This window comes from Agelaius tricolor, unplaced genomic scaffold, assembly GCF_023055355.1.
Source record: "Agelaius tricolor isolate 1412-34295 unplaced genomic scaffold, bAgeTri1.0.p SCAF_86, whole genome shotgun sequence".
Lineage (NCBI taxonomy): Eukaryota > Metazoa > Chordata > Aves > Passeriformes > Icteridae > Agelaius > Agelaius tricolor.
The window spans coordinates 144,028-169,447 of NW_027269346.1; the positions used below are offsets into that span (position 1 = coordinate 144,028).

General features: G+C 65.2%; 1 protein-coding gene across 1 annotated transcript in view; it reads right to left on the minus strand.

The window, feature by feature from the left end:
• The window catches only part of FLNC (filamin C), a 29,795-nt gene extending 5,487 nt beyond the window's left edge, over positions 1 to 24,308 (minus strand). The window contains exons 1-39 of the mRNA XM_071418450.1: positions 23,188 to 24,308; positions 21,088 to 21,336; positions 20,719 to 20,816; positions 20,168 to 20,318; positions 19,494 to 19,612; positions 19,292 to 19,369; positions 18,365 to 18,527; positions 17,602 to 17,802; positions 17,075 to 17,212; positions 16,532 to 16,658; positions 16,003 to 16,139; positions 14,994 to 15,187; positions 14,759 to 14,872; positions 14,303 to 14,446; positions 13,791 to 13,914; positions 13,247 to 13,407; positions 13,015 to 13,105; positions 12,634 to 12,803; positions 11,946 to 12,063; positions 11,087 to 11,349; positions 10,165 to 10,762; positions 9,337 to 9,510; positions 8,681 to 8,843; positions 7,833 to 7,993; positions 7,201 to 7,368; positions 6,616 to 6,739; positions 6,369 to 6,525; positions 5,935 to 6,124; positions 5,458 to 5,481; positions 5,113 to 5,360; positions 4,299 to 4,386; positions 4,073 to 4,213; positions 3,731 to 3,859; positions 3,430 to 3,603; positions 2,681 to 2,842; positions 2,154 to 2,357; positions 1,334 to 1,486; positions 1,119 to 1,241; positions 3 to 263 (exon numbers count right to left, since the gene is read on the minus strand). Of these exons, the coding sequence (XP_071274551.1) occupies positions 3 to 263; positions 1,119 to 1,241; positions 1,334 to 1,486; positions 2,154 to 2,357; positions 2,681 to 2,842; positions 3,430 to 3,603; positions 3,731 to 3,859; positions 4,073 to 4,213; positions 4,299 to 4,386; positions 5,113 to 5,360; positions 5,458 to 5,481; positions 5,935 to 6,124; positions 6,369 to 6,525; positions 6,616 to 6,739; positions 7,201 to 7,368; positions 7,833 to 7,993; positions 8,681 to 8,843; positions 9,337 to 9,510; positions 10,165 to 10,762; positions 11,087 to 11,349; positions 11,946 to 12,063; positions 12,634 to 12,803; positions 13,015 to 13,105; positions 13,247 to 13,407; positions 13,791 to 13,914; positions 14,303 to 14,446; positions 14,759 to 14,872; positions 14,994 to 15,187; positions 16,003 to 16,139; positions 16,532 to 16,658; positions 17,075 to 17,212; positions 17,602 to 17,802; positions 18,365 to 18,527; positions 19,292 to 19,369; positions 19,494 to 19,612; positions 20,168 to 20,318; positions 20,719 to 20,816; positions 21,088 to 21,336; positions 23,188 to 23,524 (6,619 nt within the window). The 5' untranslated portion in view covers positions 23,525 to 24,308. The remainder of the gene's footprint in view (positions 1 to 2; positions 264 to 1,118; positions 1,242 to 1,333; positions 1,487 to 2,153; positions 2,358 to 2,680; positions 2,843 to 3,429; positions 3,604 to 3,730; positions 3,860 to 4,072; positions 4,214 to 4,298; positions 4,387 to 5,112; positions 5,361 to 5,457; positions 5,482 to 5,934; positions 6,125 to 6,368; positions 6,526 to 6,615; positions 6,740 to 7,200; positions 7,369 to 7,832; positions 7,994 to 8,680; positions 8,844 to 9,336; positions 9,511 to 10,164; positions 10,763 to 11,086; positions 11,350 to 11,945; positions 12,064 to 12,633; positions 12,804 to 13,014; positions 13,106 to 13,246; positions 13,408 to 13,790; positions 13,915 to 14,302; positions 14,447 to 14,758; positions 14,873 to 14,993; positions 15,188 to 16,002; positions 16,140 to 16,531; positions 16,659 to 17,074; positions 17,213 to 17,601; positions 17,803 to 18,364; positions 18,528 to 19,291; positions 19,370 to 19,493; positions 19,613 to 20,167; positions 20,319 to 20,718; positions 20,817 to 21,087; positions 21,337 to 23,187) is intronic.
• Between the last annotated feature and the right edge of the window lie 1,112 nt (positions 24,309 to 25,420).

The window sequence follows — 25,420 nt, forward strand, 5'->3', positions numbered from 1 at the left end:
ACCCTCGTGTGCACGCGCGGGGGCTGCGAAGGCGCCGATGCCCTCGCGGGTCCCGAAGGCCCCGAAGGCCCCGAAGGGCTCCGGGGGCGCGCGGGGGAAGGCGCCGCCCACGCGGGTCGATTCCTCCACGTGCACCTCGCGCGTGGTCTCGCCGCCGCGCGTCTTGCTGATCTCGGTGCGCTCCGTGCGTGTGTACGTGTGGCTGCTGCGCGTGAACGTGCGCGTCAGCCGCTCCTGCGCCGACACCATCTGGAACCAGTTCCCTGGGGAACGTCCCGCGGGACACAGAGGGACAGTGCGGACACGTGGGGACCACAGGGTGTGAGCACGGAGGGGGAATGGAAGGGTGCACAGAGGGGTGATGGGGACACAGGAGGATATGGATAGACATGGGGATAAATGGACAGAGGGATGGATGTGGTGATGGGAGGAGACATGGATGAGTGGAGACACGGAGGGACAGAGACAAGGATGGACACAGGGATGATGGAATCATGATGGGTGGAGACATAGGGGGGTCACAGGGTTGGAAGTAGAGAATGGTGCAGGGAGGGGTGGAGCCAAGGGTGGATGAAGCCAGAGATGGACACGCAGATAGGAGCAAATGGACACACAGACATGTGGATGGAGGCATCAGTGCGGGGTGGCACGCACAGTGGGATGCAAGGACACAGGCACAGGCACACAGAGGGACACAGACATGGACACAGACGCACGGAGGGGAGAGAAAGAGGAAGCAAGGAGAAATCAGAGCTGGAGTGGCTGAGATGTGTCTCCATCCCCATGGCCCACAAAGCAGGAGGAGGAAGAAGATTAGGATGGGGAAGAGAGAAGAAGAGGAGCAAGAGAAGAGGATGATGGAGCATGAAGAGGAGGATAATGGAGGATGAAAGATGGGAAGAGGAGAAAGAAGAGGAGAGGAGAAAAGAGGAGTAGAAGGAGGAGAAGGAGGGAGGGTGAGAGGAGGAGGGAGGAGGAGGAGGAGGAGAAGGAGGGAGGGTGAGAGGAGGAGGGAGGAGGAGGAGGAGGAGGAGGAGGAGGAGGAAGAGGAGGAGGAGGGGGAAGAGGAGGAGAAAGAGGAAGAGGAAGAGGAGGAGGAGGAGGAAGGCCAACCCTACCAGGGATCTTAAGGTTGAGGTCGCAGGTGCTGCCAACAGTGGCGATGGAGGGCGCCTGCCGCCGGCGCGTGATGCTCTCCTTCATCCGCCCCTCACCCGTCACCTTCACCGTGAAGGGGCTCCCTGTGGGACACAGTTACCTCAGTCACCCCCTGGGGGTCCTAGCACCCTTCCCCACCACAACCTTCTGTCCCCCATGTTTCCCCCAGCCCCACCTGGGACATGTTTGTCAGCAAACTTGATGTTGATGATGTAGTTGCCAGGCTCGGTGGGGCAGTAGGTGACTTTGCAGGTGCCATCCTCCATGTCCTCACAGTTAATGTCCACCTTGCTGGGGCCCTCAATGGACAGGCCCAGCCCGCCGTAACCTGGGTGGACATGGGGACATGATCAGCGGTGTCCTATGGAAGCTGTCCTGGTCATGGTCAAACCATGACCACAGGCCCAAACTGTTCATGGTCACCACCCAATCCCAGTCATCACCCCTGTCCTGGTCACGGCCATGCCATGGTCACCACAGCATCACCCTCTTGGCTGCACCATGGACATGGCCACCACTCTATCCTGGCCATGGTCATACCATGCCCATAATCATGGCCACCAGCCCATCCTGTTGGCCACAGCCATGGCATGGCCTTAGCCACCTTTCACCTGAGCATTGGTCATGCCACCACCATGGTCACCATCCCATTTAGATGAAGGTCATAGCATAGCCACCACCTGATCCTGTGCTGGCCACAGCTGTAGCATGGCCATGGTCCTCAAATCATCCTGGCTATGGCCACATCACCACCACAGCCACCATCCAACCCCAGCCACAGGGACCATCCAGCCTTGGCCGTGACCATCATCCCTTCCTGGCCACATGTAGCTTTGGCCACCATCACACGTGGCCTTAGTACACCACTGCAATAACCATAGCCACCACCTCATCCTTGGGTGGCCACAACCTACTCATGGTCATGGCCATCACCCCATCCTGCCCTTGGCCATGGCTACCCCCTCACCCATGGCCATCCCCCACCATGTCCTCACCAGCGCTGCGTGTGTCCACGATGAACTCAGCTACCTCAAAGGTGTGGCCCTCCAGAAGTCCCTGGCCCCACACCTTGACCCGGCCAGCATCACCAATCTCTGACTGTCCCACCAGGATCTTGAAGGGGCTGTTGGTGACGTGCTGCCCACTCTTCCGCACGCTCACCACGTGCTCACCCACCTCCTTGGGTGTGAATGAGATGCCTGGGGAGGACACAGCGGTCACACACCACCACCAGACTTGGCCACCATGCATGTACCATCCCCATCCCCTAGCCACCGCCACCAGCCCCTGCCACCTCCATCAGCCCCTGCTCACCATCCAAGTCCCCTGACTATGGCCACCAACCCCCTGCTGAACCAATGCCACAAGGCCACCCATCCCTGTGACCCCATAGCCCCACTGTTCCCTGTCCCGACAAGTTCCCAGGTCCCACATCCTCCTCTCATGTGCCCATGTGCCAGTTCTCCTGTGCCCACATCTGCATGTCCCTGTGTCCCCGTGGTGTCCCCGTGTCCCTGCACACCGATGTGACGGTTGGGCAGCCTCTTGAGCAGGCATGGCTCCTCGTTGCCCGAGGGTGCGCGGATGGTGGCCGCCAACAGGCTCAGGTCTGTCTCTGCGATCTTCAGGGACACATCCGTTGAGGTGCCCACATTGAGCTGGGATGTGCGCATGGAGTCATCCCCTGCAGAGATGCCATCAGCAGGGACATCAGCCCAAGGTGGGCGACAAGATGAGTATGATCCCAGGGGTGGTGGAATGATGTTCCAAAGCCCCACAAGGTCCCAATGGACATATGGAGAGGGTCCTCAGAATCAGGGGTTGCCCAAAGGTGTGTGAATAGCATCCTCAAGGCCATGGATAGAGTCCCCACAAGGTCTACAGGGCCTTGTGATGGGGTCCTCAAAGCTCTATGACACCCCCATGGCCATGGGTTGGGGACTCCAAGGTTTCACAGTGTCCCCAAGGCCATGGGAGGGGGGATCCTGGTGGCCAGGGATGGACAAGAGACACCACAGCTGTCCCAATGGCCATGGGGCAAGTGTGCCCATTACCCCACAGGTGTCCCCATGACCATGTCATGGACTTCGTGACCCACAGGTGCCCCCATGGTCATACAAGTGCCCCCACAGCCTCGCAGGTGCCCTCATGGCCATGACTCCATAGAGGTCTCCATGGCCAACCAGGTGCCCCCATGGCCACGCGGAGCTGCCAAGGACCCCCAGAACTCCCCCAGACCCCACTGTGCACTGTGCCCCCAGCCTGTCTCACCAGTGATCTTGGCAGTGAAGGGACTGCCCGGGATGTGTTTGTCATCAAAGCGCACGATGATGCTGTAGTCGCCAGGGGCTGTGGGCAGGTAGGACACGGTGCATGTCCCGTCCTTGTTGTCCTGGCAGGTAATCTCCGCCTTGGAGGGACCTTCGACCGCGAGGGACAGCCCACCTGGAGGCACAGGCATTGTCAGAAAGCACGGGACAAGGGGTGTCAGGAGGCAACAGGGGTCTCCAGTCCCTCCTGATGGCACTGGGGGGTCCCTATGACCTCCCAGCCCCCCTTGGCCATCACTCACCCTCGCCAGCATCCTTGGTGACAATGGTGAATGTGCACGGCTTGTTGACCATCCCATGACTCAGCCCAGGCCCATAGGCACTGACGTGGCGTGGGTTGATGGCATCCACATAGAACTGGAGGGGACTCCCTGGGGACACAAGGGACAATGGTCAGAGACCCATGGGGACACCCCAACACAAGGGTGACCAACCATGGACCCCACAGAGACATTCCACAGGGACATTCCACACCGTGGTGCGTGCCTGCCCCACAGGAGCCCAGCCAGGGCACAATTATATCAACCTCCCTCAGCCACCTCCCAGTGGCCCCCAGTGGCTCCCAGTGGCCCCCAGTGGCTCACCAGGGATGTGGTTGCCATCGTAGCGAATATCCATCTCGTGCAGCCCCTTCTCAGAGGGGGCATAGTGCACTGTCACTGTCCCATCCTTGTTGTCGGTGATGCTGGGCCGCGCTGTCTTCCCCGAGGGCATCCGCACCTCACCTGGGGGTATTTTGTCAGTAGGGGCACCAAGAGGGGGGCTGGTGCCTGAAGGGGTGGTCCCCATCCCCACAACCCTGTGCTGTACCTGTGATCTCACCCTTCTGCACCGTGAAGGGGATGACGAGGTTAAAAGGCCGGAGGTTCTCGGCGGTGGCTGGGGGCTCCTCCGTGGCCTGATCGTGGGGCAGAGAGGGAGGGTGAGAACCTCATGGTGGGCTCCCAGCCCCAGGGTGGCCATAGAGGGGACATGAGAATGCTCAAGGTGTTCTCCTTGGGTTCTCCCAGCCCTGTGATCAGCCCTCATGACCTCCAAATCCAGGGTGTCCACCATGATCCTAACTCCCAACACTACAACCCTGGCCCCACAGTGCCCACCATGGTCATCCAGCCCCACAGTGCCCACCATAGTCTCCCAACTCTCAGCTCCATGATGGTCTCACTATTGTTCCAACACTGCCCCTCTATGGTTCCCCAATTCCAAAACTCCCATCATGGTCACCCAATCCTGCAGTGCCCATTGTGCTCTTGCAACTACACGCTGACTGACCCAACTCTCTATCCCTTGGTGTCAACCACAGCCCCAGTCCTCTGTCTGTTGATGCCTACCATGATGTTCCAACCCCACCATGGTTTCACCCTGGTGTTCAAAATCTGTCCCACGCTGTCCGTTGTGCCCTTGACTCTTTGCCCCTTGGATCCACCACTGTTTCCCAACCCCATAGCCCCACAGCACCCAGCATGATCATCCAACCCCACGGTGCCCATCAGAGTCCCAGCTCTCTGCCCCATGGCACCCACCGTGGTCTCCCAGTTCCACGCTGCCCACACCGTGGTCTCCCGAAGTCTGACCCATCACAACTCCCCCAGACTCACAGTGCCCCCCACAGTGCCCCACTCACCATGACATGGAAGGGGCTGTTAGGGACGTGCTCCCCACCAAAGCGGATGGTAATGACGTATTTGCCGGGCTCAGGAGCAGTGTAGAAGATGTCAAAAGTGCCATCGTGGTTTTCCACCACATCCACGTCCAGCTCGGCACCATCAGGTGTTGACACCTTGCAGGTGACCTTGCCCTGTCCCGCTGCCTTTGCATCCACCGTGATCACCGTCTCCTCCCCGATCTGGATCGTGGGGCCCAGGCAGGCACCTGCAGGGGAGGGTGGGCTCAGGGCCACGGGGGGACTCCAAACCTATCCCCCAACTGCCTCCTCCCAGCCCCCCAACTGCCCCCTGGCACCACTTACCCAGTCCATGGCCCCCAATGGATACTGCAAGAAAGACCAGGGAGAGCGGTGAGAAGGGGTTGGGGGGCTGGTTGGGGGGCCGGGGGTGCCGAGGGGGCCGGGGGGCTCCGGGGGGGCCGGCACATCCTGTCCTGGGGGCACCCGTTCATCCCCACCGCGCTGCGGGGCAGGTCTGGGGGCGGTGGCAGGGGTGCTGGGGGGCAGCCACGGAGCCATGGGGTGGTGGGGGTAAGGCAGGGGTGTCTGGGGTGGGTGCTGTGGGACAGCAGGGGGACACTGTGGGTCAGCATATGGATGTTGTGGGGCAGGAGGGGATGCTGTGGGGCAGGAGGGATGCTGTGGGGCAGGGAGGGGTGCGGTGGGGCAGCGAGGGGACATCGTGGGGCAGTGAGAGGATGCTGTGGGGCAGCAAGGGGATGCCAGAGGCCAGCAAGGGGTGACATAGGTCAGCATAAGGACATTGGGGGGCAGCCCCACCTGTGACGAGGCACTTGCTGGCATCGCCAGAGGGCACGGCCAGGACCCGGAAGGGCGATGCAGGGATCTCGTCGCCCCCGTACTTGACAGTGCTGGTGTAGCGCCCCGGCACGTCGGGCACGTAGGACACTGTGTAGGTGCCGTCCCCGTTGTCCCGGATTGAGGCCTTCTTGGGCTGTCCCTCGGGGTCCTGCAGGCAACCCCCATCAGTGCCCTGTGCTGGGGGCACCCTGTGGGGCTCAGCACCCCATGATGTGAGGGAAAGGACAGCATGTGGGGCTCAGCACCCCAGGATGTGGGGAAAAGGGCACCATGTGGGGCTCAGCAGCCATGACCCCCCCTGCACTGACCAGGATCTGGACTGTGAGTAGCCCATCCTCAGTGCGCCCCCCACAACCCTCACACTCCCCCGTGTCTCCCCCTCACGCACTGACCAGGATCTGCACCGTGAGCAGTCCCTCGCCGGCGTCGCGGGCGTCAATGGTGAATTCCACGGGGAGGCTGGCAGGGATCCCTCCCGCGCTCAGCCCGGGGCCACTCGCCCGCACCTTGCTGGCATCGTGGGTGGGCAGCGCCGTCACCTTGAAGGGGCTGGGGGAGGCAGGGAGTCAGGAGGGTGCCGGGATCTCCAGGCTGTGTGGGGATCCTGTCCCCCTGTGCCCACCCGGGGCAGGGTCTCACCTGCGTGGCACCTCCTGCCCCCCGTACTTGACAGACACGGTGTAGGGCCCATCGGTGGCTGGGGTGTAGGTGACCTTGTGGGTGCCATCACCGTTGTCTCGGATCTCCACTGGCTCCGACAGCCCTGCGGGGCAGTGGGACATGTGGGGTGGGGACATGTGAGGCAGGGAGACGTGTGGGAGAGGAGGACATCGGGGGTATAGAGCAGCATGTAGGGTACAACCTCCCTGGGTGGATCTGAGTATCCCTGAGGAGGGCACCCCATGGAGTTGGACACCCTATGAAGAAGGGTATCCATGGGGCTGGATGTCCTATGGGGTAGGACACTCTATGGAGCAGGAGACGTCTACAGGTAGGACACCCTATATAACAGGGGACACCGTGAGGCAGGACACCCTTTGGAACAGGGCATCCATGGTGCCAGACAACCCAGGAGTCAGGGCACCCCAGGGGGCAGGACTCTCCATAGACCATGGGATCCAAGGGCCAGGACATCCTACGGAGTAGGACAAGAGGCAGGACACCCCAGAGGTCAGGACACCCCACGAGACACAGGCCCCCCATGCCCCCCATGTCCCCACGTACCAGTGGGTCCCAGCAGCGTCACCTCGAGGGCTGCACGTCCCGCAGCACTGACGTCCACGGTGAAGCTCTGGGGGAGCCGTGCACGGACACTGGGGCCCAGCCCTGGCCCCGAGCACGTCACCTTGGAGGCGTCCACAGCATCCCGCACTCGCACCCGGAACGGGCTCCCTGTGTGGAGAGAGGGGTCAGGGCATGAGGGAGGCAGCGTGGGGCAGCTGGGGATGGGGGCGGTGTGGCCACTGCCAATGTGAGTGTGGGGTCAGTGTGGGGATGGGGTCAGTGTGGGGATGGGGTCAGCATGGGGACAAGGTCAACGTGGCCATGAGCTCAACAGGGGCACAGGGACAGCGTGGCCGTACAGTTGGCGTGTCCATCATGTGCGTGGACACTCTGTGGGGCCAGTGTGTCATAAGGTCAATGTGGCCATGGGGTCAATGGGAGCCATGAGGACAACACGACCATCGGTCAGTGTGGCCACAGGGGTACCAAAGCCATGGCCATGGGGACAGCACAGGCAGGGGACAACTTGGCTGTGGAGCCACCATGGGTGGCATGACCACAGTGAAGCCCTGCGACCAAGAGATGACAGCCAGGACATGTCCCCCCACCCCTGTCCCTGTGTGTGCCCGCACCGGGGATGGGGTGGCCGCCGAAGGTGATGTTGACGTCGTAGTCACCAGGCGTGAAGGGGACGTACTCCACCGCGCAGCTCCCGTCCTTGTTGTCCTTGCAGGACATCTTCGCCTCTGAGGGACCCTCGATGGCCAGGCCCAGCCCCCCAGTGCCCGCGCCCCTGGGGACACGCCACCACTCAGAGAGGTGACACAGGCACGGAGGGGCCAGGGGGAACAACTGCCATGGTGGGGACATGGAGGTGCCACCTCCCTGGCAGGGGGAGGGAGGTGCCACCTCCCTGGCAGAGGTGGCACCTCCATAGCAAGGGGACAGAGATGATATCCTGGTGACATGGGATGGAGGTGGCACTTTCATAGCAGGGGGGGAGATGCCTGTTTGGTGACATGGGATGGAGGTGGCACATCCATGGAAAAGGACACAGGTGGTAGAGGATGCAAGAGGTTGGGTGTGGGACCTCCATGGCAGAACATGAAGATGCCAGAGTGGCAGCATAGGATGGAGGTGGCAGGCTGGTGATGTGGGATAGAGACGGGACATGCACATGAAGGGCACAGCTGCAAGGGGATAGTGGTGGCACTTCCACGACAGGCAGTGGAGATGGTGGCTTGGGATGGAGGTGACATCTCTGGGGGAGGAGTCTGTGGGTGTGGGAATGGAGGGACTCAGCGCTGGTGCCCACCTGGTCTCCGCACTGAAGCAGGGAGCCATGCCCACCCCAAACCCCCCAACACGGACAGCATGAGGGGTCCGTGGGTGTGGAACACGGCTCGGGCAGGGCATTTGTAGGGCAGGGATTTGGCCTTTGGGGAGCAGGGCTGGGTTGAGGCTGGGGGTCAGTGCCCACCTGGTCTCCACAGTGAAGTGGTTGGCAGTGCCCACCAGGCCGCCCTCCAGGCCGGGGCCGTGTGCCCGAACGCGGGTGGGGTCGCAGCCCTCGGCCACCCCCACACGGAACGGGCTCTTGGGGACCGCCACGTCATCGTATGTCACCTCCACCAGGTGCAGTCCTGCGACAGGGACACCATCACACACTGCCCATGGAGGGGGCACAAGGGCTCTCTGCGGTGGGGATTCTCAGGGGATTTTGGGGATCCCTCAGTAGGGTTTGAAAGGTCTTGGGGGTTTTGGGGATCCCTGGATGAGGTTTTTGGGGAGGCTGGGAGTCCCAGATTGGGATTTTGGGGGTGTCTCAGGGGTCTTGGGTGTTCCTGGTTCTGGGGATCCAGTGGGAATTGAAGGGGGTCCCCACTTGGACATGGTACGGGAAGGTCCCTCCCTCTCTGAAGGTCCCTCATGAGGAATGGAGAATGCCTGGCCAGGACTTGGGGTCCTGGGGGAAAGTTGGAGTCTGGTGTAGGAGCAGAGTCCCTGGGGGAGCTCATGGTCCCTGGAGGTTCCCAGGGGGCTGGGGGTCCCTAGGGGTTTGGGAGTCCCCCAGGATGTCTGTGTTCTGCAAGAGGACCTGGGGGTCTCTCCCGGGGGGTTGTGGGGGTCCCTCACCCTCCTCGAAGGGTGTGTACTCCACGCGGTAGGTGCCATCGCCGAGGTCGGTGACGAAGGTGTCGATGGGGGTCCCTGAGGGGTTCAGCACCCGTGCCCGGACGTGGGGTCCCCCGGTGGGGGCCAGTGCCCGTGCATCCACCGTGAACTCAGTGGCCACCTCCCGCAGCACTCCTGAGGGGTACAGGGTGGTCAAGGGGACCCAGAGCTCACCTGAGGGTCCCTTACAGCAACCTCTGAGAGCCCATTGCCCCCTCGGCACACACAGCAGCTTCAGGGGGGAACTGGCACACCCTTGGGGCGCCCACCCCACACCCTCTGCATCCCCAGAACTTCCCCCCAGGAATGAGGGGAAAACCACAGGGACCCTGAGTAGTGGTGAGGGCAAGGGGGGGTTGCCTGTGGGGTGCCCAGGAGAGCCCCCATTAGAGGGGATGCCCATGGGGAGGAGATGTTTGTGACCACGGGAGTGTCCACAGCGACGGGGTTGTCCATGCAAGGGGGAGGTGTCCATGGAGGGATGTCTAGAGGGTGCCCAGAAATCCCCTACGTGAGAAGAGCTGTCCATGGGGTGCCCATGGGGCTGGGATGCCTGTGGGCAGGGATGTCCTCAGAGAGGGGACATGCACAGGGACGAGGTGCCCACGGGGATGGGGTGCCCATGGGGATGGGGAGCCCACGGGGATGCTCATAGAGGGGAGATGCCTGTGGTGGTGTCCACAGGGGTACCCAGGAGGAGGAGATGCCCACAGGAACAGGATGCTGCTGGAGAGAAGGAGACCCCCACCCAAGGGAAGGAGGCGCCATGGTGAGCGGCCCCCCGCTCACCTCGCGGCTCCACGCCTTTGCCGTAGACCTTAACGCTGCTGGTGTCCACGGCCGGGTCCACGGTGACGCGCACGGGGCAGTTGGGCACCGGGAGGCCGCCGTAGTTGATGGTGATGGTGTAGGCGCCGGCGCAGGCCGGGGTGTAGGTGATGGCGTAGGTGCCGTCGCGGTTGTTCTGCACCAGCACCTCGGCCTTGACGCCGGCCTCGGAGCGGATCTCAATGGTGAGCTCGGCCTCGCCGGCCTGGGAGCAGTCCACGGAGAAGACGGCGGCCTCGCCGGCGCGGCCGCGCTCCAGCCCTGGCCCTGAGGCCGTCACCTTGGCCGGGTCGAAGGGCGCCGTGACCGCGGCCGTGAAGGGGCTGCCCGGGATGTGGCGCCCGGCAAACAGGATGTTGATGTGGTACTCCCCGGGCGCCGTGGGCAGGTAGGACACGGCGCAGGAGCCGTCCCCGTTGTCCTGGCACTCGATCTTGGCCTCGCAGGGCCCCTCCACTGTCAGCCCCAGCCCCCCACTGCCCGCGCCCTGCGTGGCAATGGAGAACGGGGCTGGGACCCCAACACGGCCGCCCTTCAGCCCTGGCCCCGAGGCCACCACCTGCAGGCACAGGGACACATGGGAGTCAGGGGGAACACAGGGACAGGAGGAGATGAAGGGCACAGAGGGACACGTAGGGGGCAAGGTGACAGAGGGACAGGTAGGGGTCACTGGACCCCCAGGTGACTGCCCTGCAGCCCCAGCCCCGAGGCCACCACCTGCAGGCACAGGGACACATGGGGGTCAGGGAGGACATGCAGGGGTTATGGGGGTATAGGCACATTTGGGGCTTGTGAGCAGCGCGTGGGGGCCAGGAGGGCAGAGGGACACACAGGGGCTGGGACACAAACAGATCCCTGTGGCACACGTGTGTGCCAGGCTCACCTTGGAGGGGTCAGGGGGCAGCAGAGCCTCCACAGGGAAGGGGCTGCCGGGAACCGGGTGCCCATCGTAGGTGACCTCGACGCGGTGGGGCCCCTCCTCGGAGGGGGTGAAGGTGACGGGGTGGGGGCCCCCAGGGGGGGCAGGCCCCACTGTGCAGGGCACGGGGCGCCGTGAGGGGCCCGTCACCTTCACCTCCAGCTGACCCTGGCCTCCTGCACCCTGGGCCTCCACCTGGAACTCCTGCACCTGCCCCACCTCTGCCTCTGCAGGGGAATGGGGGGTCAGAGGGGCACCCCATGCCCTGGGGTGCCCCCAGACCTATGGAGAACCCCATACCCAGATGTGTCCCCCAGATGCGGGGCAGGGTGTGTGTGTCTGTCCCAGGGTGTGTCCCCTCCACCCAAGGGTGTCCCCCATATCCAGGGTATTGTTTCCCCACAGGGTGTGTGTCCCCCCCATGCCCCCACCCATATCTGTCCCCCATATCCTGGTTGCTCCAATGCACAGGCAGTCCCAAAGCTCTCCAACTAGGGTGCCCCCCAACCCACCCTTGGGGCCCCCAAGCTGCACCCCATAACCAGGGTGTGTATCCCCCACCCAGGTACCCCCACATGCACTGTCCGTGCCCCCATGTGCCCTCACCCCATGCTGAACCCCACACTCAAGAGTGCCCTCCCCCACATTCAGAGTGCCCCCCCAGACTGATCCTGTCCCCAAGGTGTCCCCCCCAAGGTCTCTTTCCCCAGGGTGCCCCCAGTGCTCAGGTGTCCCTTCCAGGGCCCGCCCCCCACTCCACGCCACATGCAGGGCACTCCCCTCCCTCGGGGTCCCCCCACCATTCCCCCAGTGCTGCACTCACTGCTGTTGAGCCCCTGCACCTTGACCTTGCCCAGCTGCAGGGGGGGAGCCACAGTGACGGGGAAGGGGCTCTTGGGGATGGGGTCCCCCCCATAGGTGACCACCACAGACAGGGGGCCCTGCAGGAACAACTGCACTTCAGGGTGTGCCTGGGGACCCCCGCACAGCACCCAGCCATGGGGCAGAGGGCAGGCACCCAGGGGATGGTGCTGGGGGGTTCCAAGGGGGTGCCCACATAGCCATAAGGCTGAGGGGGGCTGGGGGTCACCCATGGCTGCTGGGGACGGTAAATTCCCAGGGGTGGGGGAATCCGTGGACCTGGGGGTGCCCTGGGTTGACAGGTACACATGTGGGGCTGCAGCTGCCCCTAGGGGTGCCCACAGAGGTGGGGTGTCCATGGCAATGGGGGGGTTCATAGGGGTGGGTTGCCCAGGAGCTGGGGGTGCCTATGGGGAGGGGGTGCTCATGGGGTGCCCCTACACACTGGGCTCTATGGAGGGGTGTCCTTGGGGGAGCCCAGGGAATGGGATGTCGGTGAGGGGGCCCCTCTTGGGTACCCCATGGGCCGGGGAGCCCCGGTACGTTGGGCATACATTCCCCCAGGGGGTGACCCTGTGGGTTGGGGTGCCCGCACTGGTTGGGTGCCTCCATGGGATGTTGCCCGGGGTCCCGGTGCCCCCAGCACGCACCTGCTGCAGCGGGGTGTACTTGACAGTGTAGGAATAGTCGTGGTTGTCGATGACCTCGAAGTCAGCAACCGCCGGGCCCGGCCCCGACCCCACGAACCGCACGTCCAGGGGGGCCTTCCCCGCGCTCCGCGTCTGCACGCGGAAGTGGGTGGGGGTCCCCACCTCCACCCCTGCACCACAGCATCAGCTCAGGTCACTGCAGAACCCACAGCACCCACAGGACCACAGTCCCTGCCCCACAGCACCCAGAAATGGGTGGGGATCCCCACCTCCACCCCTGCCCCCCTGTGTCAGCCACCGTGGGACCCACAGCACTCGCAGCACCTGCCCCACAGCACCCATCACCCCCACCCCATGTGCTCCACCCCACTGGCCCCTCACCTGTCCGGCTGAGCCCAGGTCCCTCGGCTTTGACCTTGCTGGCATCGTGGGATGGGTCCACCTTGATGCGGAAGGGGCTGGAAGGGATCTCCTGGGGACCAAGACCAGGGCACAGTCACACGGGGGCTCCACGGCGTCAAAGCCTCGGCCCTACCTGGGCCCTGGGGCTGGGGGCACCCCACAGAGGGCAGGACGGGCTCCAGGGGATGTGGGGCAGTGCCAGGACCCTGACCTGGTTGGCAAAGAGCACCATGATGGTGTAGAGCCCCGCGCCCGGCGCCGTGTACTTGACCGTGAAGGTGTCGTTGTCATTCTTGATGATGTCAAAGTCGATGTCAGCCTCCAGCGGCCCCACCACACCCGGGGCACACTTGATGCCAATGCTGACGTCACCTGTGGGGGTGGCCGGGTCAGTGGCCCTCCCAGGGGGACACAAAGGAGTGGGACCGGGGAGAGGGGGCAGGGGGCTGGATCAGGACTGGAGGGGATGGACAGGACTGATGGACCAGGATCAGAGATAATGGACAAGGGATGCAGGTGCAGGAACAGAGATGCAGGCCCAGGAGCAGGGACAATGGACCAGGATCAGGGATGCAGGATCGGGGATGTAGGACCAGGGATGCAGGACTAGGACCAGAACTGATGGGCCCAGAATAAAGGACCCTTGATCCAGGAATGATGGAGCAGGACTGGCGGAAATGGTCCAGGACCAGGGATGCTGGCCCAGGGACACAAGCCTCATGCCCACAGAGGAGTTCCCCCCTCATTGCACCCACCCTGTCCAGCCTCACTGCAGTCCACGGTGAAGTAAGTGGGTTCGTTGGCCTTCAGCCCCGTCTTCTCCACACCTGGCCCGTGCACCTTCACCCTGCCGGGGTGGCTGCCCTCACCCACGCTCACCTGCGGGCCCACAGTGTTTCATGGGGCAGGGGCACAGACCCCTCTCTCCCTGGCACCCCATGGGACCGGGACCTCCAACACCACCACCGGCACCCTGCCTCCATCCAGCCACTCCAGACTCCCATCCCCAGCACTCCATGAGACCCCCAGCCCTACCCCAGCACCCTATGGGTCTGGGACCTCCATCCCCATATCCAGCACCCCATGGGACCCCCATTTCCATCCACATCACCGCATGGGCCCCCAGCCCCACCCTGACCCCCAGCCCCATGGGACTCCCATGCCCCACACCTGACACCTTAACACCCTCCATGACCAACACCCCCTCCCTACACCTCAAGGGACCCCCACGGCCACCCCAGCACCCATGGGCCCCCACGACACCCACACGGAAGGGGCTGTTGGGGGTGTTGACGCCCCCCCAGGCGACGATGACCGTGTGCTTCATGGCCTTGGTGGGGACGTAGACACAGTGGAAGGTGCCGTCACCGTTGTCCTTCACCTTGATGTCAATGGGGAAGCCCTCGGCGTCCTGTGAGCAGCAGGGGGGAGGTGAGGGAGCCCAACAGCACTCAGCATTGGCCAGTGGCACCCAAAGGTGCCCAATGGCTCTCAGCATTGGCCAGTGGCACCCAAAGGTGCCCAATGGCTCTCAGCATTGGCCAGTGGCACCCAAAGGTGCCCAATGGCTCTCAGCATTGGCCAGTGGCTCCCAAGGGTGCTCAACAGCACCCAATAGTGCTTGAGGTGCCCAACAACACTGAACGGAACCCAGCATTGTTCAACAGTACTCAAAGGTGTTCAACAGCACCCAGTGTCACCCAGCAGCCCCTAGAGCTCCCACCTGTGCATAGAGCTTGAGGGGCCCCTTGCCGGCACCACGGGCATCAATGGTGAACTCAGCTGGGCGATCCACAATGCAGCCAGTGGGCTCCAGCCCTGGCCCGAAGGCCTTCACCTGTGGAGGGGGGGGTTAGAAGGATGCAATGGGGTGCTGGCACCCCCAGCACCCACAGGTGAGGTGCAATGGGGCGCAGCAGGGCACAGCAGGATCCGTGGGTTGCCATGGGTCGCAGCACCTTGTCAGGCCAGGAGTCGGGGGGAGCGGGGCGGATATCAGCCATGAAGGGGCTGTCCCGGATGTCCTCGTCGTCACAGACCACGTGCACGGCGTAGAGCCCCGGCTCCGTGGGCCAGTAGCGCACGTCGCACGAGCCATCGCCCTTGTCATCGCACTCGATGCGCGCCTGGGACGGGCCCTCGATGGAGAACCCTGCGGGCACCGCAGCCACCGTTACCTGTGCCTGTGCCACCACCCCCGGAGCTCATCCTCATCCCCCTCTGTGCCTGTGCCACCACCCCAGAGCTCATCCTTGTCCCCTCTGTACCTGTGCCACCACCCGAGCTCATCCTCATCCCCCTCTGTGCCTGTGCCACCACCCAGAGCTCATCCTCATCCCCCCTCTGTGCCTGTGCCACCACCCCAGAGCTCATCCTCATCCTCCTTTGTGTCTGTGCCATCACCCCAGAGCTCACCCCCTCCCCCCACCGTGTCTGTGCCACCACCCCCAGAGCTCGTCCTCATCCCCCCTCTGTGCCCAGGCCCCCAGCAGGGTGACACCTAACATGTCCTTATGTCCCCCCAGACCATTGTCCCCTCTCTGTGACCATGTCCCCCCAGTGTGGCACCACCCGTGTCCCCCTGATCCCTCTGGGGCCACCCCCCAACCTGCCCCATTGTCACCACCTCTGCATGCCTGTGTCACCACAGCAGTGGGGAACCCCACTATGGTGCCCATTCTCCAGCCTGTCCCCATGTCCTCAGTGGGTTTTCACGCACTTCGTGCCCTAGTCCCCACCACACTGGCACCCCCCACAGTGCCACACTGCCCCATGGTGGCCCCCATTCTGTCCATGTGTCCCCACCAGGGTGTCACCCACGCACACCCTTGTCCCCACCACAGGACCCCCAGCCCTGTCCCCATGTCCCCACCACGGTGCCCCATCCCTGTCCCCATGTCCCCCCCTTCAGGGCTCACCCAGGGTCCCCACCACAGTGCCCCCCACCTCCACACCCCCCCTGCTCACCGAGTGTCCCCACTTCAGTGCCGACGGCCTCCACCACGAAGTCTGCAGGGCGCCCCACGACGCCGCCCTCGAGCCCCGGCCCCCAGGCCCGGACCTTCTGTGCCCCCGGCTGGGGGGACACCTGCACCTCGAACGGGCTGGGGGCACAGGCAGGTGTGAGGGGGGCTGTAACACACCTGTACACACCTGTACACCCCCATCCCCTCACACACCTGCACCTCGAATGGGCTGGGGTAATGGGAGGGAGGGGATTACACTACACCTGCACACACCTGCACCCCCAAGTCCCCCCAGATATGTCCCACTGCTGGGGGGACACCTGCGCCTCAGATTGGTCGGGAGGATGAGGGAGGGCTTGTACCCCACACACACCCCACACTCCCCAAACCCCCCACCCCAGGGGGACGCCTGCATCTCAGATGGGCTGGGAGGGTGGTGGGGCAGTGAGGGGTGGGTTTGTACATCCCCCACCCCCCCCTCCGCACAAACCCACCCCCTCCTTGCCCCTGCCCCCGTGCTGGGCACTGACCTGCGGGGGATGGCGTAGCCGCCCCAGGTGATGGACACCTGGTAGGTGCCGGGCACCCGGGGCACGTACTCGCACTCGTAGACGCCATCACCGACGTCCCGCACCGTCACCGGCTCCTCCGTGCCCCCTGTGGGAGGGGTCAAATGGGCACCCACCCCAGGGCACCCCAGCCATGCACTCCCATGGCACCCCAATCCATGGTCAACCCCAGGATGGCCCCCAGCCATCCAACCTCCATGGACAGCCTCATGGGACCCCCACCCATGCACCCACCTCCCCGTGGTCACCCCCACGGTGTCCCCAACCCCAGACTCCCATGGGTCCCCCATCTGTATCCATTCCATGGGGGACCCCCACACGTACACTCACCCATGGCCCCCCCCGTAGGACCCTCCCCACATCCTTCCAGTGGCCAAGCCCACGGTGCCCCCAGCCTGCCAGCCCCACCATGCTCCCACACAGTGTCACACGCAGGTCCCCGCTGCCCACACCCACGGTGCCCCCAGGCTGCCAGCCCCGCCATGCTCCCACAGTGGCACGTACCTGGTCCCCGCAGTGTCACCCGCAGGTCCCCGCTGCCCGCGCCCCGCGTCAGAACCTTGAAGTCGGCCACGTCCTGCACTCGGACGCCCCGTGGCTGCAGCCCCCTGCCCGTGGCCCGGACCGCCGAGGGGGTGCAGGCTGCAAATCCCGTTAGCACCACCGGGAACCAGGGGCACCCTGGGGAACCCCCAGGGACAGGAACGGGGGTGTCCCAGGGCTGGGAGCGGCACATGGGGATGCCTTGGGGATGCCCTGGGGACAGGGGAGTGCCACGGCATTCTCAGGGACACAAGGAACCAACCCCTGGGGACAGAGGTGCCAGAGGGACACCCTGGGGAGTGTGAGGGGACCATGGGTTCACCCGTGGTCACTTATTGGTGTCATGGACCACCACGGTCACCACTGGGTGCCTTGGGGCCACCGTGGTCACAGCTGGGTGACGTGGGGCCGCTGACAGGTGTCATTGTCATAGCTACAGTGGCCACAAATGTTCAGGAGCCACGTGGGGACGCAGGAGGGAGCCTCACCTTCAGCCACGTTGACAGTGAAGGGGCTCCTGGGGACCTGGGCGCCGGCGTAGGTGACACAGATGGTGTGTGGCCCTTCGAGGACAGGCCGGTAGGTGCAGCGGAACACGTTGTCCCCCTTGTCCTCCAGCATCACCTCCACTGTGTCCCGTCGGCCCTGGGGGTCCGTGATCACCACCCCCACATCGCCCGAGCCAGCCCCTGCCATCGCCAGGACACGCGCTCAGTGCCATGGCCAGGCCACCGTGGGGACACGTCCCCAGAGTCACCCAGCCATGCCATGGCCCTGTCACCCTGACAACATGGCTCCAAGGCCACCAGGCCACCTATGGCCATGGCACAAGAAAGACACAGTCTGGGTGCCACTTGCCATGCCATGGCCCTGCCACCATTAGACCACCCCACGGCCATGTCACCACAAAGGTGTGGCCCCAGGGCCACCAGGTCATGCTACATGGAGGCCACCTCGAGGACATGTCTCCAGAGCCACCTGGCCATGCTGGAATGAGGAGGAGGTGTCCCCAAGCCACCATGAGATCATGCCACAGCCCTGCCACTCCAAGGACACAACCCCAGGGCCACCAGGCCACCCCATGTCATCACGAGGACATGGACAGTGCCAGTGTGTCATGCCACAGCCACACCACCACAAGGACACGTCCTCCAAGTCTCTGGGCCATGCCATGGCCGTGCCACCATGAAGGCATGTCCCCAGTCTCCTGGCCGTGCCAGGGACATGTCCCCAGAGCCCCCGGTGCCCCACCTGCAGTGTAGATGTCGAAGTAGGTGGCCTTGTTGGCCACGTTGCCCACGGGCTCCAGGCCGGGGCCGCGCGCCGTGACCTTGCTGGCATCGCCCAGGGCCATGCCCACGTTCACCCCAAAGGGGCTCCCGTCGATGTTCTGCCCCGCAAACAGCACTGTCACCTGCAGGGCACGGGGACAACAAGGGCGTCAGGGGACACCAAGGGGGTCAGGGACCACAGCCCCCACGGCCACACCATAGCCCAGGGACACCCCCATGGATCCCCATGGACATGGACAGCACCTGGAACACCCCAGGGACACCCCCATGGATCCCCATGGACATGGACAGCACCTGGCACACCCCAGGGACACTCTCATGGATCCCCAGGGACACCCCCATGGATCCCCAGAGACATGGACAGCACTTGGCACACCCCAGGGACACCTCCCAGGATCTCAAGCTGAAGAGGAGCCCCCCCCCCCCCCCCTCCCCCAGCAGTGACCACCCCAGGGACTCCCTACTGTCCCCTCCAGGGACCCTAAAGCAGAGGACACCCAGGAATGCCAACGGGACACTCCAGGGTCCCCCATCACAGCACCTCTCCCCAGAGACTTCAGTGTGGCACCCCAGGGACCCTATAGGGCACCCCAGGGCCACCCAGTGCCACCCCCAGGGATCCCAAGGGGAGCCCCCCAGAGATCCTTAGGGACCCCCTAGGGACCCCCAAACCCCACTGTGCCAGGGGTCCCCCATTCCCCTTGGGAGGGAGGTGTGGGAGGGGCAGCCACCACTCTGGGACACAGGGGTGTCACGGGGCGGGGGTGTCACGGGGTGGGGGTGTCACGGGGACATCACAGGGGGTGTGTTATGGGGGTACAGCAGGGGGTGTTGCAGGGAGGGTAGCACGGAAGGGTTGCCTTGGGGGGGTCACCAAGGGGCTCACCTTATGCAGCCCCCCAACCTTGGGGACGTAGGTGACGCTGTACGTTCGCTTCTTGTCATTGTTAGGGACGACCTTGGCCTGCAGTGGAAGAGACCCCAAAATGGGGGAAGGGGGAGGGTGACACAGAGCTGGGGCACTGGGGGGGTCTCCCAGAGAGGGAGACTGGGGGAGCCCCCAGAGGGGGGGCCAGGACCCCCTGTACCTCCTCAGTGTGTCCCTCGGGGTCCTCTACGTAGACCAGGACCTCGCCCACACCCGCCTCAAGGGTCTCCACAGTGAACTGGGCAGGGCGCAGCACCACATTCCCCTGGGGCTCAATGCCTGCACAGGGGGGGGAGTCGGGGGGGGAGTCAGGGAGGGGCCCAGCCCCCAAAACCCCCCAGGACTTTGGGCCCCCAGGTTGTCCTTGGTGGTAGCAGGGGGTCAATGGTGTTCTCCTGAGTATGGGCAGGTGAGCCTGGCAGGACTTTGAGGGGTCCCTGCTCATAGGGGGACTCTTGGGGAGCCCTGGGTGGGGAGTGGAGACCCTGGGGTTTCCCTCAGGTGTCCTTGGGCACAGTGACAGCCCAGGACTGGAGAGGAGTCCCTGGGCTGGGGGGGGGGGGGGGGTCCATGGTTTACTCTCATGCCCTGACAGCCATAGCCCCCAGGTACTCTCTTGTGCTGGGCTGCAAAGCCCCCACGGCCCCCACCCGGTACCCTCCCCGTGTGCCCCCTGTGCCCCTGAGCTCCCCCTGCGTGGGCTCCGTGCCCCTTTTGTGTCCCATGTCCCACCTGTGCCAGGTCCCCAGCCCCCTGGTGCCCCCACAAACCTCCCCCCTGTCCTGGGACCCCAGCAGCCCCCCAGTTCCCCCCAGCTGCCCCCCAGCCCCGTACCGGGCCCGTAGGCGCGCGCGCGGCCAGGCTCGGGGAGCCGGGGGCGCACGGGGGCCCCCGGACGCAGCTTGGCCTTGGGGAACTGGGACAGGTACGTCATCACCGAGTGCTCGTCCACGTTGGGGTCCACGATCTCCTCGGGGGCGATCACCTGGCAGGAAGCCCAGCACCCATCAGACCCTCCTGGCACCCCCACCCAGGGGGACCCTGCTGGGGAACCCCCCCACCACACACCCCCCTGCCAGGAGGGGCCCCTGACACCTGCCTGACCCTCCTGAGACCCCAACACCCTCCTGAGACCCTCGCTGCTGGGCTGGGGAACCCCCCACACCCACACCCCCACCACACCCACGAGTGCTATGGGGTACCCAAATGCCCCGGGACCCCTGTGGGGCCGGAGGACACCCCCAGACAGGCCCTGGCACCCCCAGCATCCTCTCCCAGTGCCCCCCCCCCGCCTGTTCCTGCCCTGCCCCGTACCTGGGTGAGTGCCAGTGCCCCCCCATGTACCTGGGACCCCCCAGTGCCCCCCACGCCCCCCATGCCCGTACCTGGGGGACTCCCAGCCAGTCGTCTGCCTGCTGCATGGCCTCCCGAGCGTTCTGCACCGGCTTGTTGGGGTCCCATTTCTCCCAGTCTGGGCACAGACCTGGGGGGCAGAAGGGTCAGGGGTGCACCCTGTCCTGACCCCCGTCCTGACCCCCAATCCTGACCCCCATCCTGCTCCCCATCCTGACCCCCCTTCTGCGCCTGCTGCCCCCAGCATCTCCACCATCGGTGCCCCCCGAGCCAGCCTGCACCCCGTACCCCCCGTACCCCTGCCAGCTGCCCCCTGCCCCCGCCCCCTACTCCCCCCTCCCTCGGGGCGCAGTTTCCCCTCATTTGTCCCCCCATTTGTGCCCCCCGGCCCCGCCGCTCACCCGGGGCGCAGTTGTCCACCAGCGCTCCCAGCGCTTTCCCGTCGCGCCAGTCGCGGTTGAAGTTGGTGATGGGCAGCTGCGGCACCTTGTGCTGGATCCAGCCCAGCAGCCGCTGCTTGGGGGTCTGGTGGCGGCCTTCGTCGTCCTCCTCCTCCTCCCACATAGGCATCGAGATGGAATAGTGCAGGATGAGGGTCCAGATCAGCCCCAGGATCAGCTTCAGGTTCCCGTCCACGATTGCTTTGCTGTCTGTGGGGCAGAAACGGGGGGGCTGAATACCGAGATCCCTTGGGACTCGGGAGTCCCCCCGGGGCACCCCGACATCCTGTGGGACCCGCTGGAGGGACCCCCGCACCCTGACAGCCGCGGAATCAGCCTCAGGGTGTCGTGCTGGCTGTCTGCGGGAATGGGGATAATGGGAGGGCCTGCCTGGGACACCCCGGAACCCCACAGCACCACCACGGGCACCCCTGACACCCCGGAACCCCACAGCACCACCACGGGCACCCCTGACACCCCGAAACCCCACAGCACCACCACGGGCACCCCTGACACCCCGACATCCCGTGGCACAACGGGGTCGACCCCAGACCCGTCCCGGGGCACCCCGACACCCCCGGCAGTGCCACGGGACCCTGCACCCCAACACCTGCCTGGGGACATCCCAGAAGCGAGGGAGGACCCCCCGAGCACCCCGAGCCCCCACACCCTGCAGCGACCCCAGCACCCGCCCTGGGGGGGCACAACCCCGGCCGCACCCGGGGGACCCCAATGAGCGCCCAGGAACGCCACACCCTGCCCGCCCAAGGCATTCCTGGAGTGCCGCCGTGGGGAAACTGAGGCAGGGGAGGGCTGGGGGGGGAGGGGGGCCCGAGGCATCCCGGTCCCTCCCCCAGCGCCCCGCGGAGCGGACCCTCCCTCGCTCCCTTCCCCCGCCGCTTCCCCCCACGAGCGATCGCGTTTCAGGGAGGAAATGGGGGGATGTGGGACGGGGCGGGACAAACCCCTCCCCGCCGGGAGCTCCGGGGGGCAACACCTGGGGGGTGCCCAAAACTCGGGGTCACACCTGGGGGGTGCCCAAAACTCGGGGTCACACCTGGGGGATCCCGGGAGGGAGCAAAGACGCGCGTGGGAGGGGAGGTGACACCGCGAGAGGGGGTCTGGCAGCCCCGGTCCGGGCGAGCGGGGGGGCCCAGCCCTGCCCCGTGCCGGGGGGGTCACCGTGCAGCTGTCGGGTGGGGGTGGGCGCTGGGGCCCTGCAGGGGTGGGTGCGAGTGCGGGCCGGGCCCCCCCGCGCGTGAGCTCAGCGCCCCGGCCCCGGGCCAAGCGTGAGCTCAGCCCACCCGCACGGCACAGCCCGGCTCGGCTCGGCACGGGCCGGACCCCCCCCCCCCCCACGGCTCGGCTCGGCACGGGCCGGACCCCCCGGTCCGCACGGCACAGCCCGGCTCGGCACGGCACGGGCCGGACCCTCCCGCATGGCACGGCCCCGCGCGGGCCGGCCCGACACCGCACCGCCCTCGCACACGCACCCCCTGCACACCCGCCCGGTGCCTCCAGCCTCGCACGCTCACCCCCGTTCCCATCCCTCCGCCGCTCTTGCACACTCATCCCACTCCTGTCACCCCTGCCCTTGCACATCCATCCCCATTCTCATCTGTCCATCGGCCTCACTCTTGCACACACCCTCCATTCCCATTCATCCATCACCCTGCTCTTGCACACTCACCCACGGGCCCATCCTCATTTGTCCATCATGCCCCTTGCACACCCATCCTCCACTCCCACTCCTGCAATCCCCACCCGTGCACTCTCACCCTATTCACACCCATCCATCCCTTTACACACCCATCCATGTCCTCACTTGTCCACCCCTGCCCTCCTACACTCACCTTCAATTTCCCATGCCCCCCTCACTCCCACCCTTGCACACTCATTCCTCATCCTCATTTGTCCATTGGCCTTACACACTCACGGCCAGCCCCATCCTCACTCTGTACCCACAGCCACGCTCTGCCCAGGGCACCACCCCTGCCCTGCCTTGCACACTCACACTCCCATTCCCCTTTCCCCCTCACACTGTTCCCCTTGCACACCCACCAATGGACACGAGCTTGATGTGCTCCCGCTCCAGGAACTCGAGGGCCACCGAGACGTTCTCCAGCTTCATCTGGCGGAAGTTGGGGCGCGGGTGATGCTTGCGCCCCATCTTCTTCTGGCTGAGCACCTCGAGCAGCGCGATGAGGCGCAGCCCGTCGCTCAGGTCGCGCTGCAGGTCCACGATGCGCTTCTGCACACACTTGAGGTGCTCGTTGCACCAGCGCGTGAACGTGTTCTGCTGGATCTTCTTCCAGGGCGCGTCCTCCGCAAGGTCCTTCTCGGTGGCCGGGAGCTCCTCGGGGTCCTCGCCCGGCGCTGCCTCGTAAGTGGAGTTCATCCTGCAGGGGTCGGGGGCTCCTCGGTGGGCAGGGGGGTTCCTGGGTGCTGGGGAGGGTCCCGAGTGGGTGGGGGGGGAGTTCTGGGTCACTTCTGGTGCTGGGTGGGGGTCGCGGGTCAGTCCCAGTGTCCCGAAGGGATCCTGGTACCGTGGGGTGGGTCCCGAATCAGGGCCGGGGTCCTGTGGGGGTCCTGTGGGTGCCCGGGGTGGGGCTCCTGGGTCCCGGTGGCGAAGCTGGCGCTGGGGGCCGGTGTCCCGGGTCGGGGCCGGTGTCCTGGGTCACAGCTGGTGTCCCGGGTGGGGCCCTGGCTGGGTGCTGGTGCCCGCTATGGGTCCCGGGGCTGAGGGATGGCGTCCCGGGTCAGTCCTGGTTCCTGGGCAGGGGTCCGGGTGGGTCCTGGATGGGGTCCCAGTTCCCGGCGATGGGGGACGGCGTTCTCGGTCAGTGCCGGTGCCCGGGGAGGGTCCCGGTGCCCGGGGTCAGTACGGGTGCCTGAGGACGGTGTCCCGTCTCAGTCCCGCTGTCCCGAGAGGGGTTCGCTGCTCGGTACCGGTGCCCTGGGTAGGGGTCCCTATTGCCGGGGTCGGGGCTGGTGTCCTGGCTCTGTCCCGGTGCAAGTTCCCGGTGGTGGGGCTGGTTCCCGGTGGGTTCCCGGAGGGCTGGGGGGTCCGGTAGGGTCCCGGCTCGGTTCCCGAGTAGTTCCCGGAGCGGCGGGGTCCGGTGTGTTCGCGGTGCGTCCCAGGAGCGCTCCTGGGCCAGGGGCGACGGCGGCAAGTGGCGGGGCTGGGGGGCGGCGGCGGCTTTAAGCGCTGCCCCGGCCCGGCCCGCCCCGTCCCGGGGAGGGACCGAGCCGGAGGGACGGAAAGACCGCCCGCCCGGCCGGGGGTGGGGGGCCCGGCCCTCGCTATTTACAGCCCCGGCCTCACACCCTGACCCCCAGAGACCGGCACCCCAAAACCGCCGGACTCCGGCACTCCCCAGACCTCGGACCCCCGGACTCCGGCGCCCCTCAAACCTCGCACTCCGGCACCCCCAGAACCCCGGGATCCGGCACCTCCCGAAACACAAGATCCCAGCACACCCCGGAGCCCCCGACTGCGGCACTCCCGGACCAAGGCTCCCCCGAGTCCCGGCACCCCCAAACCCCGGCAGTTCCAAAACCGCACAGACATCAGCACCCCTAAACCTCTGACATCCCTAAAACCTCTGTAACCTCAGACACCGGCACACCCAAACACCGACACTCACAAACTCAAACACCCCAGAACGCCGGCACCCACAGACTCCCAAACACGAGCACCCCAACACCCCAAAACTCCCCAGATTCCCGGAAGTCCAGTGTGACAAACTCCTAAACTCTGGCACCTCGGAACCCCCTGCCCCCAGTCATTGGCACCCCCAACCTTTGCGCGCTGAATCACTGGCCTGCCTAAACTTCAGCACCCTGAAACCTCAGCGCCCCAAATCTCGGCACCCAGGTACCCCAGCCTCCCTACATGAAACACTGCTACCCCAAATCCCGGCACCCAGACACCCCCGAAACTCTGTCACCCCAAAATCTCGGCACCACCAAACTCCAGGATCCACCTCCAATAATCCCAAATACCTGCAACCTCGACACCCCAAAACCTCAGCACCCTATGGCCCAGGCATCCCAACACCCTGATGCACCTGTGCTTGGTACCCCAACACGGCAGACACCCCAATACCACAGCCCCCCACACTACAACGCACCCCAAACCCCCTCAAAGACCCCCCCAAACTTCCTCAGAACCCCCTCACTCATCCCTTCCCCCTCGGGAACCCCTGAAAAACTCACATAGAAACTCTCCCCTAGCCCCAAGGGGCACAAGCGAGACCCCACAGACCCTCCCAGGATCCCCTCTGGGGAAGCC